Source organism: Hibiscus syriacus, unplaced genomic scaffold (assembly GCF_006381635.1).
Source record: "Hibiscus syriacus cultivar Baekdansim isolate YM2019G1 unplaced genomic scaffold, ASM638163v2 tig00001825_pilon, whole genome shotgun sequence".
NCBI classification, from domain to species: Eukaryota; Viridiplantae; Streptophyta; class Magnoliopsida; order Malvales; family Malvaceae; genus Hibiscus; species Hibiscus syriacus.
In genome coordinates this window covers 1,028,776-1,044,078 of record NW_024061893.1, presented here as the reverse complement: position 1 = coordinate 1,044,078, position 15,303 = coordinate 1,028,776, and the positions used below count along the sequence as shown (strand labels likewise).

General features: G+C 35.5%; 3 protein-coding genes and 1 pseudogene across 3 annotated transcripts; 3 read left to right on the top strand and 1 right to left on the bottom strand.

The window, feature by feature from the left end:
* Positions 1–271: 271 nt before the first annotated feature.
* LOC120136034 (histidine-containing phosphotransfer protein 4-like) lies at positions 272–1,949 on the top strand. Its single transcript, XM_039152157.1, has 6 exons — positions 272–428; positions 1,145–1,275; positions 1,368–1,436; positions 1,543–1,614; positions 1,729–1,801; positions 1,890–1,949. Exons 1-6 carry the CDS (start codon positions 369–371, stop codon positions 1,923–1,925), a joined length of 441 nt encoding a protein of 146 aa, XP_039008088.1. The 5' UTR covers positions 272–368; the 3' UTR covers positions 1,926–1,949.
* A 1,582-nt stretch (positions 1,950–3,531) lies between these two features.
* Positions 3,532–5,953, top strand: LOC120136013 (auxin-responsive protein IAA16-like). The gene is made up of 5 exons (XM_039152139.1): positions 3,532–4,543; positions 4,813–5,075; positions 5,154–5,304; positions 5,526–5,590; positions 5,698–5,953. The coding sequence occupies exons 1-5, from the start codon at positions 4,152–4,154 to the stop codon at positions 5,748–5,750; spliced, it is 924 nt and encodes a 307-aa protein (XP_039008070.1). The 5' UTR covers positions 3,532–4,151; the 3' UTR covers positions 5,751–5,953.
* Positions 5,954–8,344: 2,391 nt separating this feature from the next.
* On the top strand, positions 8,345–11,724 carry LOC120135977 (annotated as a pseudogene).
* A 378-nt stretch (positions 11,725–12,102) lies between these two features.
* Positions 12,103–14,360, bottom strand: LOC120136045 (serine/threonine-protein kinase Aurora-2-like). Its single transcript, XM_039152165.1, has 9 exons — positions 14,268–14,360; positions 13,787–13,894; positions 13,459–13,604; positions 13,277–13,373; positions 13,029–13,124; positions 12,844–12,940; positions 12,606–12,723; positions 12,450–12,522; positions 12,103–12,373 (listed from the first exon to the last, which is right to left on the bottom strand). Exons 1-9 carry the CDS (start codon positions 14,304–14,306, stop codon positions 12,272–12,274), a joined length of 876 nt encoding a protein of 291 aa, XP_039008096.1. The 5' UTR covers positions 14,307–14,360; the 3' UTR covers positions 12,103–12,271.
* Positions 14,361–15,303: the final 943 nt, after the last annotated feature.

Sequence of the window (15,303 nt, the reverse complement as noted above, 5' to 3'; positions counted from 1 at the left end):
AATATGTTTTAAATAGATATAAAAAAGTTGTTTATATATAAATGCTCGAAAATGAAATGCCTCCTAGGAACATCATATCCCGTCAATAACATATATTTTTAGCCAAAACGTCAAAATCTAAATTGATATCAAAATCGGATAACATTTGACACGTAAGCCTCTTGATTTTTATTTATTTTCGACCGTAGATTCTTTCTCCCTTTCTTTTCTGCTGCAGTTATACACTATAAATACACAGGCAGGCCCTTGACGCTGAGCGGATCTCAAATCCCTTCCAGACGAACAGAGCAAAGCTGCTAAATCATTCAAATATCAGAATTTCTTTTTGGCACTTTCTTTACAATTTACAAAGGAAACGAAAGCAAAGTATGGATAGGAATGGCCTGCAACACCAAGTTGCCTGCATGAGACGGTCCCTCTTTGATCAGGTCCTCTCTCTCCCCTTTTCATTATTTTTAATACTCTCCGTCTAGTTTTAGAAAACATATTTGATCATGAAAAATGATAATTATCTTATTTTAATACACGTGAAAGAGCGAGATATAAAAGTAAAAAATAAAATATAAATATTATTATTTATTTATATTTTTGAATGAGATATTTTGAACGATCTAATTTTAAAAATGGAAAAAGAGACATATGAGGTTTGTTGAATTTTATTTACAAAAGCCTCTTATAGGTCGACACTAGAAAACCCTTTTTCTTGAATTTTATTCACTATTTCTAGTTTCGGTTGCTTGGGAATTAAGCCAACGGGCTGAAGTATATATCTTGGATGGTTTTGTTTAACTTGAAGCCCACTCCAAGAAGCAATTTAGTGTCAATGGGCCAAACAGAAGTTTTTACCCTTTAGACTTGGTTAATTTGCACTCGACTACTCGAGCTTTTAATTTATTCCTCTTTGCTCTGCTTTTTTATTATTATCTTTTCCCTTTTCTTAATTTTAACAACATAAGCTACAGGAATCACTTTTTAATTAATATATAAACATGCTTGTTTTTCACTGATTGCACCTTCCCACTTGTATTTTTTATCCGAGCATTGCATCTCAATAGTGTGCCGAGTTAAGTTTTCTATTTTTCTTTCCCATGCTTAATTTCGTAGCCAAATCAAGTAAAATGTGCATGTTGAAGCATTGTTGTAGGGTTATCTTGACGAGCAATTCATCCAGCTGGAGGAGTTACAAGATGATGCCAATCCTAATTTTGTACAAGAAATTGCCACACTATTTTTCACTGACTCAGCTAGATTGATTCAGAACATCGAACAGTCACTGTAAGGGGAACATTAACATATAAAAACATATAGTCTTATAATAATTGTCTTTATGGTTAGTATTACAGTGACAGATACTTGCATGCATGCAGGAATAGTTGGCCTATTAACTTTAATAAACTGGATGATTACATGCACCAATTCAAGGGTAGCACTTCCAGGTAACCTCCTATAAACCTACATTCGAAATCAATAATTAAAAGTGAATTGATGTTTTATTAGTAGCAGTGTAACTGTTTTGCTAAGTTACTTATGATTTACTTGAAGCATTGGAGCTAAAAAGGTGATCAATGAATGCGCAGTGTTCAGCGAATACTGCAGTGGGGGAAATGCTGAAGGGTATGTATTTTTTCCTCTACTTTTCTCTAATACATACGGATTAGTACATTGCCTAACTGAACTAAACTTATGGCCGTTCTGAATTAAACTTGCAAAACCTTTTCTTTTATATAGATGCATTAGGAGTTTACAACAAATCAAGCAAGAGCATGCAATCTTGAGGAAGAAGCTTGATATTTACTTCCAGGTCTCGTGTTATTTATATAACCCATTATTATATTTACACTGGCCTGTTTATAACTTATAATTGTACGAATTTTTCTGGTTATTTTCAGATGGTGAGACAGGCTGCAGATGCTCACATTGCATGAGGGGGCGGGGCCCTGTAAGACAGATGCTAGAAATGTTGACGCACTGGCCTTCACTAGAATCAGTTCAGCACTATGGAAACAAGATTTTGTTTTGTAAATGAAGCATTAGCAATTATGCGTATCTATCAATAATGAGGTGCCGATTTATATATCCTATTATCAAGTTGCTTCCCCGGCGCCCGCCAAAACTCCTTTCCATTACTTGGTGGGTTGGCAGGAATACACACACACGCATATATATACATAGTGACAGAACGTCGAACTTTATGGAAAGTTGACAGTGTTAGTGGCTTGATTTCAAGTTCCATATTTAAGGTCTGTTTGGAGGAAGGTCATGGTCTTCCCCGCACTTCGAAATTGAAATGAAATGGAGGGATCAGGTCATGGTCAGAGTTTCAAATTGCGGTCGCGATCGCGTTTTCGGTTATTTCGGATTTACCGCGACGCTATTGCGGCCATCGCGGGTAACTCGGACGGCGGCGAAACCGCTATATCGCGGCCGAAATCGCGGTCGCGGATCATTTTTTAAAACCCTGGTCATGGTCATCATTCATAAGTAAACAAACAACATTACTTTTGCAAATCAAAACTCTTTTCATAAGTAGAAGATGACTAACATAGCAGATACGGTCGCTTTTGCAGGTTAAAAAACTCAACAGTTTTAAGCATATTTGATGTAGTTGTAAATATGAATTAAGAGGAAGTGATTTGGTTGGATGCAGGTAATTAGCAGCAGGCAAACTTGTAATCATAATTAAAGATCAAAGAAGTAAAGAGAAGAAATAAAAGGGCAAAAAGAAAAGGTCCAAAAAGGCTCCTCTTAAAGTGAAGTTGGGAATTATCAGGTCAGGCAGTGATGGATCATATCTTAATAAGTGGGATATTATGGCTCCACCACCATTTACAGATGGTGAGCTCAAAAGGGTTAGTTGTTCTGCTAATAATAATGATGGCCAAGACTTTTAACTTCGTTTTTTTCTTTCTTCTTTTTCCTCAATATTCATTGAACATATCCATTGCCTTCTCTGAAAAGAAAAAAAATAAATACATATACCATCATTTAAATAGCGACTGCAATATGTTGTTATAATTTTTATTTTGCGGTTTGGGTTTCATAGGATATCGATACTCACTGCAATTTACTTGAACAACATTCGTTTTGTCCATAACCATTATAAACCCAAAGCGAGTAAGACTGTATTCGGGTCTCAATTTGAACTTTTGATACATGGTAACTTGAACTTCATTGTCCGAAAATGCTAAACCCGTCAAAGAAAAGGTAGGCGTCTCCACCCATCCATGAAACGCGGATTGCAGAAAGCATGCTTGATAGAGGTTTAAGAGTCAACAATATAATAACGACAAAAACCCAAGGCATTGTAAAATATATGTAATTATTACTTTTTTTTCCTTTTAAATCAAGACCTTATCAGGATTCTAGTTTCTTGGTTCAACAATGTTGGAAAATATTTCCTTGTTTTCTACACGTTGAAAAAGTTGACTGCGTTTACTTGTACTATTACACAAAACCGACGTGAAATACAGCACACGGTTTACTTCCTTTCTTCTTTGGGATGATTTTAAATGTGGTGTGTATATATTGTATCAGCTTAATACAGCACAGGAGAATACATTGCAGGACATGTATTTAATCAAATGCACAAATGTATGCTGTCCTTATCATGTATAAATTCTATCTGCCTAAAAGCCTAGGATAAGGCATCATAAGAGTCTAGGCTAGCATTAGATTCTTGACAAAAAAGAAGAAAGAACAATGTTGTCTTGTCTAGGTCATGAATCAGTATTATGAGCAACTGTTCTGTCTGCAGTTTCCTTTTTTCTGTCCTAAACTAAGTCTGAGGAAGAAAATAGGAGAGCAGACTTAAAAGAAGTTCAAAGAGCCACTTAGCTATATTTCCCCCAACAAGCTTGCCGTATATCACCAACTTTTATTGCCTTATATCGCCCTTTCCATGAAAATGCATCAAAATTCTTATTTATAGGCTGGTGAAGCACTTAGCTTTTCTGGGTTGTTGTTGGTTAGCCTCTATGTAAACTCAAGTAGGCTTATCTAATCCTACAAACTGTTTTCAGTACTTTGTTTTTCCTGCAGTTCTCTTATGATCCATATGAATTTCGAGTAGTTTCTTGATTGAAGTAGTCATTTTCACTGCAGTTTGCATATACATAGAACCAGATAGGATTATCTTTCATATTTCCCTTGTTATGGCATCTGATAAGACGGAGGAGTATCATCAGTTTCCGACTCTAAATACTGTGAACAAAGAATGGCTAGTAAATCATAAAGTCTCAGAGGATACGAAGTTGGAGCTGAGGCTTGGTCCTCCTGGAGAAGCCCATGGCTACAACAGCAATACAAGTCATGGAACAAAGAGAGCTTTCCATCACACAACAGATGAGACAAGAATAGGAGAGAAAGCAAGTGATAAAGTGAATTCTACTCCAACTCCATGGTTTGCTGGCATGGCTGAGGACTTTAAGCAACCAAGTAGCTCTAAGATGACACTGGGAGAGTTTCAATTTTCTGATAGGAAAGCATGTTGTACTCATTCTACTGCTGATCCAGACGCCTCGACAAACAATACCTCAAATAAAAGGTTGTTATTCCTTAAACTTTGATACTTAGCTTGTATGATAGGCACTAGAAAAGATTCTTTCATATGCAAAAAATTGAACGAGGTTTTGTTCAAGGAGCTCAGCATGGTTTGATTCAAGTATGTCTAGGATGGGAAAGGTGTTTCAGTGGCTTGTTTTCAGTTCTAAAAATGCCGTGATTTCCTTTTTTTTTTTGGGTTGGGGGGGGGGGGGTTACTTAGTTTTATTGCTTATTTCGTATCAGCTCTTCTTACATCCTCAAAATGAACAGAATTGCATATTCCCCAGTTGTTGGGTGGCCTCCGGTTCGATCATTCCGGAAAAATCTTGCAAGCAACAGCTTGTCGAAGCCAGCTTCTGAATCATCAAATGACAAGGACACTGAAGTCAAACCAGAAAATCCCAAAACTCAGTTGTTTGTAAAGATCAACATGGAAGGAATCCCTATTGGAAGGAAAATAAATCTCAGTGCCTATAGCAGCTATGAGGAACTCTCACTTGCTATAGATGAACTGTTCAGTGGTCTGCTTGCAGGTTGGTCCATAAACCAGGTTATTTATGTTAATTTATGTTAGCTTAAGTTGACTGGTTTGTTTTACAACTATATCTTAGCTCAAAGAGATCCATCTGCCACCCAAAACGAAAGCAAGACCAAGGAATTAGCCAAAGCAGATGCAGGTTCATTAGCTGGAAGTGGGGAATATACTCTAATTTATGAAGATGATGAAGGAGACAGGGTGCTTGTTGGAGATGTCCCATGGCAGTAAGCATTTTTCTCTCATATGAGGTCTTAGATTATAACATCAGCTTACACAAATTGAATTCTTATAAATGAATCCTTCAACTATTATTCAACTGCAAAAATACAAAAAACATGAATCAAACAATGAGTATACATAACTTCCAATTATGACAATTGATCTTCTTCTTCTTCTTTTCATTTTGGCTCCAATAATTTAATCCTAGAATTCATGTATTTGGCAGCATGTTCGTTTCTACTGCAAAGAGGTTACATGTATTGAAGAGTTCTGAAACTTCAACTCTACAAGGTAAGTTGCCCATTTTCTTCTATTTTCATTAAAAGCTAGAAAATTGAAAAGTGTCAATTTCTATTGATGAACTTGCTAAGAACTATGGGGAATTTGGATGCTTTCAGTTTGTAGGAATGAGAAAGAAAAGGCCCCATTGGATCCTGCAATCCATATTTGAAGGTAACTTCATGAGAGATGGTGAATTTTGTTATATCTTTCAGGTGGAGAAGTTCTGGTGGTGAGAAACTTCGAATCTATCATTTGCAGTCATTTTCATGGAAGTTGGCATATGAGCTATGATGTTCATAGAATAAGTTAGTGAATATGATTTGGTGGATTCTCTGAGATGTATTTCAATTTCAATGTTGCTTCTTTTTCTTTTCTACTTTCAGAGGTCAACTGGGTGTTTGGAAATGGAAACTTGAGTATCTCTTTTGAAATGCTTTTGAAAAGTTAATTTAATTTCTTAAAAAGATTAAAATATAAAAAAAAATTATTAAAATTTTGGAATAGTATTTCTGAATTTCTGAATTCATATTTAAGATATTGTTATGTGTTATTTATTTATTTATGTATGAGAACAATATATTACAATATCTCATACACGCTTATGAAATCTTTTTATTTCACCCTTGTATTAAATAATTATATATATATATATAACAATCTTTTGCTTTCATCCATTAATACATAAGAACAAAGACTCGTTTGCTTGGATTGAATTATTTTTACTTAATATGAGTTTTATAATTAGGTAAATTAAAATGTGTTTTTAAATTCAATATTTTAATTAATTTTAAAATTTTCAACTGAAATACATCTTAGATTTATATCTAAAAAATATTAACTCATAAATAGAGTTTAGCCTCTCTCTTTTTTTTTATGTAGATTCGGTCCCATTTTGATTCCCTACTTGCACGAGAATAACTTATAAAATTATGAGTGATGAAATGAGAATGTTAATACAAAAAAATGCAAGAGGAACAGGCGGCCAACGACTCTTGATGAGTGAGTGAGTTGAGCAAACTTTTTCTCTTTCTTTCTTTCTAGATAAAGGGTGTGAAAGAAATCCGAGAAAAATAGAATAAAAACTAAATGTGAGATATTCAAACCCAAACCGTAGCTAGTTGAATAGTCAAGTATTCCAATACATACATTTCTTCGAACAATATATTAATTATGCGTCACAAAATACAAAGCATACCAACCTTCTCTTCTCACTTTGTTTCTTTTATTGAATATTTTAGATGTTATGCCTCATTATAATTTTCTACATCATTTTATCTATTACTAAAATAATTTAATGTTGAATGAATTTATTTGATATATAAAAATATGAATATAATGGTGAGAGATTACAGATAAAAGATATTTTAAAAATTTTTTTTTAGTCTAAATGATTATAAGATAATATATGTTCAAAATAATCTCAATTATTTGATAATAAACATTCAAGCACTCCTACTGCATATAGATATTCAAATCTAAGAATTCTAAAAATGACAATTTTTTCTTTTACCTCTAAAATTACTTGATAAATTTAATTTTTCTTTTATTTAGATGGATAAATGGTTGAAATTTTGTATTGAATCTAATAATATAAAGTATAAATCTCGATAATAACATCTCATCTCATTCTTCAATTTATAATAAAAAAACAATTTTATATCATCCATCAGTTGGTCTAGTAGGATAAAACATATCTTAAATAAGTTAGAGGTTTAAATCTTAATGTTTATGAATGAATCAAATTGAGTTTGGAGGGACGTTATCGCTTAGGCGGTATCCAATACGGATTAGTTCGTTGATAGTTTGAATATTGGTTATTATAAAAAAATAATTTTATAAATTAAAAAAATAAAGAAAATATTATGCATCTCGAAGCTGTCTAACCAGCAGCCCACTTTGGTTGACTATTCAACCGACATTTTCTCACAAAAAAGGAAGGTCACACTGTATTTGCAATTAGTTGAGGAATTACAGCACGCTTCATTTGACGGAAAGCACTTTGTTAAAACAAAAACTGTAAGATTTAATTGCATAAAAGGTCCTCAAATTATGATTATCATTTTAAACTGGTTTTTAATTTTTAAAATATTAATATTATTTCAATTAATTTTTATTATATTGTACGAGAAGATTTATTTTTTATAATCACTAATATTTAATCTATTAATTGATTAAATCGGATTATGTATTACAGAGACAATGACAGTTCTTCAAACTCAATTTGATTCACTCGAAAACAGTAAAATTCAAAGCTCCAACTTTTTTAAAAGGATCTAATACTCTATTTCACTAGATCATCTAATTGTTAGTATACGAGAAGTTTTACAAAAAAACAAATAAATAAATAAATGTAAAGCCCAAATTACATGTTTTAAAAAGCAAACAAATTGGAATGTCCTTAGAAAACTCAAATGTTTACTAATTAATTATTGCAAATGAAAATAAATTTATTTGTATAATCAGCTAAAAAACTATAAGGTGGTATTAAAATTCATTGGATGGAGACTTCAAATTTTCTAAGATTTTAGTCATTCAAATCATATACGCAGGTCCTCGTTTTATAGTAAAGAAATTTGAAAATATGGAACATATTTATATTCTAGAAATTACATTTAAGATACTACTTTCAATAGAACCTACTACTCCAATTAAAAAAACTTCGGATAAGTAATGGCAGAATTGTAAATAAATAAAAAAAGTTTAGCATAGAAGGAAAGGCTTCATAGTTTAATAATGTCACAAATGAACGAGTCCCGATCCTAACTCGGCTTTTCCCGTTGATACAAACTGTGCTGAAAATGTCTGAACTATGCTTATTCTCTCTCTTCCTTCTCTTCGTCTCCATACCCTTCAAAGTAACGTCACAAGACATAAATGCCGACCGAAATGTTCTTCTCAGCCTTAAACAACAGCTGGGCAATCCACCGTCTATTCAATCTTGGACCTCATCTTCCTCACCCTGCGATTGGCCGGAGATCAACTGCACGGCCAACTCCGTCACCGAAGTTCATCTCGCTGACAAAAACATCACGGTACCTATTCCTCCGACAATCTGTGATCTTAAAAATCTCACTTTGCTTGACCTTGCTTACAATTATATCCCTGGAGAGTTCCCGCCTCTTTCCAATTGTTCAAAACTCCAGACCTTAGACCTCTCTCAGAACTATTTGTTGGTCCAATTCCTGACGAGATTGACCGGTTATCAAATCTGGTTTACTTGGATGTTGGTGCCAATAATTTCTCTGGCAATATTCCACCAAGTATTGGGAGATTATCAATTTGCAAACCTTATACACGTACCAGAACCTGTTCAACGGCACATTTCCCAAGGAAATTGGAAACTTATCCAATCTTGAGGTTTTGGGTATGGCTTATAATGAGTTTTCCCCATGAGAATACCTCAAGAGTTTGGTCAGTTAACTAATTGTGGTACTTGTGGATGGCACGAACAAATCTGATCGGTGAACTCCCTGAAAGTTTCAACAACCTTTCCAGTTTACAACACTTGGACTTGTCTGGAAATAATTTGGAAGGTCCAATTCCTGGTAGGCTATTTTCGTTGAATCTAACGCATGTTTATCTCTACCACAATAAGCTTTCCGGTGAGATACCCCGACCCGTTGAAGCGATGAATTTAGTGGAGATTGATCTTTCGATGAATACTTTGACTGGCTCCATTCCTGAGGACTTTGGCAAGTTACAATATCTGGACTTCTTAAACCTGTTTTCGAACCAGTTAACGGGAGAGTTGCCAGCAAGCATTGGCCTTCTGCCTTCTCTGAGAGATTTTCGTGTTTTTCGGAACAACTTAACCGGCGTCTTGCCACCAGAGTTTGGCCTTCATTCGAAGCTTGAAGGGTTTGAGGTGTCACAGAATCAATTCAGTGGCCAACTGCCTGAAAATTTATGTGCCGGAGGCGTGCTGCAAGGAGTGGTTGCTCATACAAACAATCTCAGTGGGGAAGTGCCAAGGTCGCTTGGAAATTGTCGCACTTTACGCACTTTTCAACTTCAGAACAATAGGTTCTCAGGTGAGATCCCTCAAGGTCTATGGACAAGTTTCAATATGTCGAGATTGATGTTAAGTAACAATTCGTTTTCGGGTGAACTACCACGTGAAATTGCACCAAATATGTCGAGGGTGGAGATTAGTGACAACAAATTCTCCGGTGAAATTCCAGCCACGGTTGCTTCTTGGACAAATTTGGTCGTCTTTCAGGCTAGCAACAATTTGTTTTCAGGTAGAATTCCAAAGGAGATAACCAATCTTTCTAGCCTTACAACCCTGCTTCTCAACGGTAATGATTTTTCTGGTGAATTACCATCTGAAATAATCTCGTGGAGACAGTTGACTACATTAGATCTCTCCAATAACAAGCTTTCTGGTGAAATCCCTTCTGCAATTGGTTCATTACCTAACCTGCTTAACTTGGATTTATCAGAAAACCAATTCTCTGGTGAAATTCCTCTCGGAATTGGCAATCTAAGGCTGACTTCACTCAACTTGTCATCTAATCAACTTGTTGGGAGGATTCCGGGTCAGTTCTATAACCTTGCATATGAAAACAGTTTTCTGAACAATGCTGATCTATGTGCAGATGATCCAATTCTTATGCTGTTGGACTGCAATTCCGAACTACATGAATCCAAGGGGTTGTCCTCTAGACATCTTGCCATTATTCTACCATTTGTTATCCTTATTTCTCTCGCTATCCTTGTGTTGAGCTTCTTCATAGTTCGAGACTATAGGAGAAAAAGCGCAGACAGTATCTAGAAACATGGAAGTTGACCTCATTTCAGAGATTGGATTTCACTGAAGGAAAAATATTGTCCAGTTTGACAGATGAAAATCTCATAGGAAGTGGTGGATCGGGGAAGGTTTACCGAATTATCATTAACCATTCGAATGAGTCTGTTGCTGTGAAGAAAATTTGGAACACTAAGGAACTGGATTACAAGCTCGAGAAAGAGTTCTTGGCAGAAGTTGAAATACTGGGCAGCATTCGCCATTCCAACATAGTGAAGTTATTGTGTTGCATTTCCAGTGAAGATTCGAAGCTTCTGGTATATGAGTACATGGAGAATCATAGTCTTGATAGATGGCTTCACGGGAATAAAAAGCCGTCAGTATCGGGGACGGGCTCAGTTTATCATACTGTCTTGGATTGGCCAACACGGTTGCAAATTGCTGTTGGAGCTGCTCAGGGGCTATGCTATATGCACCATGAGTGTCCAACGCCAATAATCCATCGCGATGTGAAGTCGAGCAATATTTTATTAGACTCTGAATTCAAGGCAAAAATTGCAGATTTCGGACTTGCTAAGATGCTAACTAGGCATGCAGGTTCTCACACAATGTCTGTAGTTGCAGGATCTTTCGGTTACTTCGCCCCAGGTAAAAATCCTTAAAACTTAACTGATATATCCTTTTGAATATCAACTATCTCCTGAATCAGAACATCCCTTTAACATAAAGTTGTCATTTGAAAAACAGAGTATGCATATACGGCAAAGGTGAATGCAAAGGTAGATGTTTACAGCTTTGGAGTAGTAATCTTGGAGTTGGTGACGGGAAGAGAAGCTAATAACATAGATCAGAATATGAACCTAGTCGAATGGGCGTGGCATCACTTCTCAGAGGATAAGCCAATACCTGAAATACTTGATCCAGAGTTGAGAGAATCATCTAACTTGGAGGAAATGATAATGGTGTATAAGATAGGAATCACGTGTACGCGTGCATCTCCCTCTACTAGGCCTTCCATGAAGGAAGTATTGCATGCCCTTCGTAGCTGTTGTCCGGAGGATGGTCAGGGAGCCAAAAAAAAGGTTAGCAACATCGATGTGGCTCCACTTCTTGGCAGTGTCTCTGGCACTTACCTCTCCAGTTACAAGAACAGTAAGAAGGGATTCGGATTCAAGGAAGATGGCAGCATGATTTTCGATGTTTGATCAACCATGCGAAATGCCTGCTCTATATTCACCGTCATGTGAAAGGATTCCCATATGAAGGAGCTTTGCTTGTTTAGTTCCACTCTAAAGAAAAATTAACATTGGATGAGTGATTATCCGCTGGATGTATTAGGTTAGGTTAGAAAAGGCTACTGTACTGTTGTATTCTAAGCTGAACATACTTTCGTGCATCATAGATTTTCCTTTCTCTCAAGAGTGACGAGTCAATCAAGTAAAAAAGCATTGATGAACAGTATTGCAAACATACAAAGGACAAAGAAATGATACAAGCAACGTCCCTGTTTGATTTACAACTTCTCGATAAAGTACCGATTTATGAATGATTCATCAGTAAACTAATGGTCCTTTGCAAAAACGCTCAAAAGGCAGCACCAAGCTAGAACCCTACTGCATAATACGCCTAAAAGGAACAGCCAAAGAACCTAGCTATTAGGTTAGGTTGTTCTCGTGTTATATTTTGTGCTATTATTGGGGCCAAAAGGATCACAAGAAACCAAAAAAAGAAAAGATGGATTCAACTTTTTTGTACCAAAATAATAATACAATGGAAAATAGAAAAAGATGCTGCATATCTCACAACAAATCATTGCAATTTAAGCATACAAATGAGTAATAGTATATTGTTATTCGTACAAAGCTTGGATGCATCTGTCGCAAAAATCAGAAATCTTTGCATAATCATCCTCTCAAAAAAGAATTAAGAGGAAGGGGTGTGATTTAAGCTCTATAGATGCCAGATGGGTCCGCATTTTGAACAATCCATGGGTGCTCAAGAAGTTTATGCAGTGGCAGGCGTTCTGAAGAATCTTTGACAAGCATCTGTAAGTAATGTTAAATTGCTTAGGATATGAATTAAACGTCGTTAATTGCAAGTTATTAAGGCAACAAACAATACCTGACTAATGAGGTCCTTAGCTGCAGATGAAACTATGGGTTTAGGAGGGAACTTCAGATCCACTTGCACAATCCTGTGGACGAGGTAAAGTAAGGCACATCTGCATCTAACCGAAAAAATGTCACTTCTTTCTCTTAGTTTTCAGCTGAAACTTACCTTCGGTAAGTGTCAGAGTTTTCCTTGGCTTCAAAAGGAGGGACTCCGTAAAGGAACTCGTAGCACAACACACCAAGGCTCCAGATATCTACACTAGCATCGTGCTCTACACTTTCGACTGAGAAGAACATCAAAAATAAGGTGGAACTTAGTTTTTGTCTTACTCTAATTGTTTCCCGTACCCCCATAAATGTTACTTTTGGCAAAATTGGTTTCTAATGATTTACTAAATACATACCCATTTCAGGAGGGAGATAATCAAGTGTGCCGCACATAGTCCGCCTACGGTTAAATGTGTGTACTGACCATCCAAAATCAGCAATCTTAAGTTCACCCTGGAAAGGAACCCCCCCAGTTGACAATATGAGGCACTATAGGCTTTCAATGTAAAAAAACAAAACCCAAAAGATAAGTAGGAATCACCTGTGCACCAATTAGCAAGTTCTCGGGTTTGATGTCTCGGTGTATTACATGTTTTCCATGGCAATAAATGAGTGCCCGAGCTAAAGATGCAACATACTGCAACAAACAATACAAGCATTACAAACTATTACAAACATAAGCATACAAAACAATCATCAAATTGGTCCCCTTTTTTTTCCAGCAAATTGTTTAAGAGTTACAAACTATCACGAGAATCAATTGGCCAAAAAACCAAAAATTTAACTCACAGTAGCCGCACGTCTTTCACTGAAGTATTTACATTTCTGCAGTTCCTTGTAAAGTTCTCCCTTGGCTGCATACTCCAGTATCAGGTAAACCGTTTCTGCAAAAATTGGAATTCAGGAAAAACAAATGTTAATCCATTCAATTAACTTGTACACAATGAAGAATCAGTATAGGCCTATATACCTGATCATAGAAATAACCATAAAGCCTCAATATATTGGGATGGCGCAGGTGACTTTGTATTTCCACTTCGCGACGGAGCTGATGTTCAACTTGAGATTGTTGCAATTGGTTTTTAAAAAGCACCTTGAGTGCCACAATATGATTGCTCTGTTCCAGAAGTACATATGGATTAGCCTAGTACTAGATTTACAGATAATAATATCATATGTCAATGGTTGAACTTTGAAATTGCGTAGTTTATGACCAGAAAATAATAACAAGGAAAACATCCAATTTTCCTCGTATTAGCACAAAAAAGGATCCATGAAAAAAAGGTGAAAGAAACAAACCCTCTTTTCTCTAGCTAAATAAACGTGACCAAACTTTCCTCGTCCAAGGGGCTTTCCAATGTCAAAATCGCTAAGCGTCCATCTTTTCTTTTCAGCCGCTGAAGAAACCTGTTAAAATTTTAATATGAACAGATTAAAATACAAATACCAAAATCCCAACATTGTGTAAAAGCAAGATAAATCAATAACGCTCAACTCAAAAGTTTTCGAAATCCGCTAATCCTAGATACGAAAGGGTACGGAAACCAGACATAAGACTTGCCAAAATACCCAAATCTGCCATTAGAACCCTAAAAATCAATCCTGTTTAGGTATTTTAGAAAATTCATACGGCGAAAACCCCTCTCAAAACTCTCTCTTCTACAAAAGAAAAAGACTGAAAAAATCCAGCATCATTTGGTTCTTTAAGAATGAAAAACAAAAATGAAAATGAAAATTAAACTAATTTCCCAAGAAGAAAAATAGGAAAGAAAATCTTAACCTTTTCTTGTTGTTGAGAGTTGTTCTCAGAGATCGCCATTGTTTTAGAAAGAGAGCAAAAACAAAATTTGAGGGGAAAGAGAGGGAAAGGCCGAATGAGAAAAAACACCGATAGGGAATTTATTATTTGATTGAGAATGGAAAAAAAAGAGAGGAAAATGACAAAAATAAAAAAGAGTTGTTATGATATGAACTATGATTTTACATTGGGAGTTGGATCGGAGGAGGCCCCATTCCCAACGGTCGAATTACTCAACTGTGCCACGTTGGATGTTTAATTTCAAAATTTTCCTTCGTTGAGATCTGAGGACAGGAGGAGCTTCTCTATAGTTAGAAAAGGAGCTCAAGCTACAAGGCTGTCATGTATGCTATATCATACGGATATGGGCTACGTAAGGTCAATGCCTGGGCCTATGGACAATGATCTATTAAGCTAAATGGAAAAATATTAGCCCAACTTGAAAAAGGGGTATATATGCATCTGTTTTCTTGGCTTTGTTTATGTGCTAAGTGGAAAGGGACAAATGGGAGGGTTGAGACCATTTCAATATAATAGCAACTATCATCTATACGTAGGATTTACTTATATACAAATTATATCTCTAAATAATAATTAAGTTTCTATTAAATAATAATTGAAATGATCATGCGCCATTCAATTTTAGTTTAATGTCTATTTTGGTTTGTTTACAATCATTCTATTTTTTTTGGGTAAGTTTAAACATTATATTTTCATTTTATTCCCCATTTTAATTCATTGCTGTTATCATAAAAATGTCACTTTTTTATTTTATTTTTAAAGAAATTTTCAGGTTCTTTTTATATTTTTAATGATTATTTATTTTGTATGTTCTTGTTGTTGGTGCAGCACTTGGCCATTGATGCACTTGGGAAAGGAGGCATCTTATATATATATATATATATTTGAGAACAAGGAAAAGGTAAACATCTCAAGTGTGAAGGGAAATCAGAAAGAAACTTTGCATTGTGATATTAACCTAAAGAGATTGGAAAGATCAAACGATATTGCAAAACAG

What these genes read in the sequence shown, in the direction of transcription:
- LOC120136034 (XM_039152157.1), top strand. Translation starts at nt 369, where the DNA reads ATGGATAGGAATGGCCTGCAACACCAAGTTGCCTGCATGAGACGGTCC. An exon ending in AGTGGGGGAAATGCTGAAGG is followed by an intron (nt 1,615 to 1,728) that starts GTATGTATTTTT and finishes TCTTTTATATAG; the next exon opens with ATGCATTAGGAGTTTACAAC. An exon ending in AGCTTGATATTTACTTCCAG is followed by an intron (nt 1,802 to 1,889) that starts GTCTCGTGTTAT and finishes GGTTATTTTCAG; the next exon opens with ATGGTGAGACAGGCTGCAGA.
- LOC120136013 (XM_039152139.1), top strand. Translation starts at nt 4,152, where the DNA reads ATGGCATCTGATAAGACGGAGGAGTATCATCAGTTTCCGACTCTAAAT. An exon ending in AACAATACCTCAAATAAAAG is followed by an intron (nt 4,544 to 4,812) that starts GTTGTTATTCCT and finishes CAAAATGAACAG; the next exon opens with AATTGCATATTCCCCAGTTG. An exon ending in GTTCAGTGGTCTGCTTGCAG is followed by an intron (nt 5,076 to 5,153) that starts GTTGGTCCATAA and finishes ACTATATCTTAG; the next exon opens with CTCAAAGAGATCCATCTGCC.
- LOC120136045 (XM_039152165.1), bottom strand. Translation starts at nt 14,306, where the DNA reads ATGGCGATCTCTGAGAACAACTCTCAACAACAAGAAAAG. An exon ending in ATTTAGCTAGAGAAAAGAGG is followed by an intron (nt 13,605 to 13,786) that starts GTTTGTTTCTTT and finishes CTTCTGGAACAG; the next exon opens with AGCAATCATATTGTGGCACT. An exon ending in TATGGTTATTTCTATGATCA is followed by an intron (nt 13,374 to 13,458) that starts GGTATATAGGCC and finishes TCCAATTTTTGC; the next exon opens with AGAAACGGTTTACCTGATAC.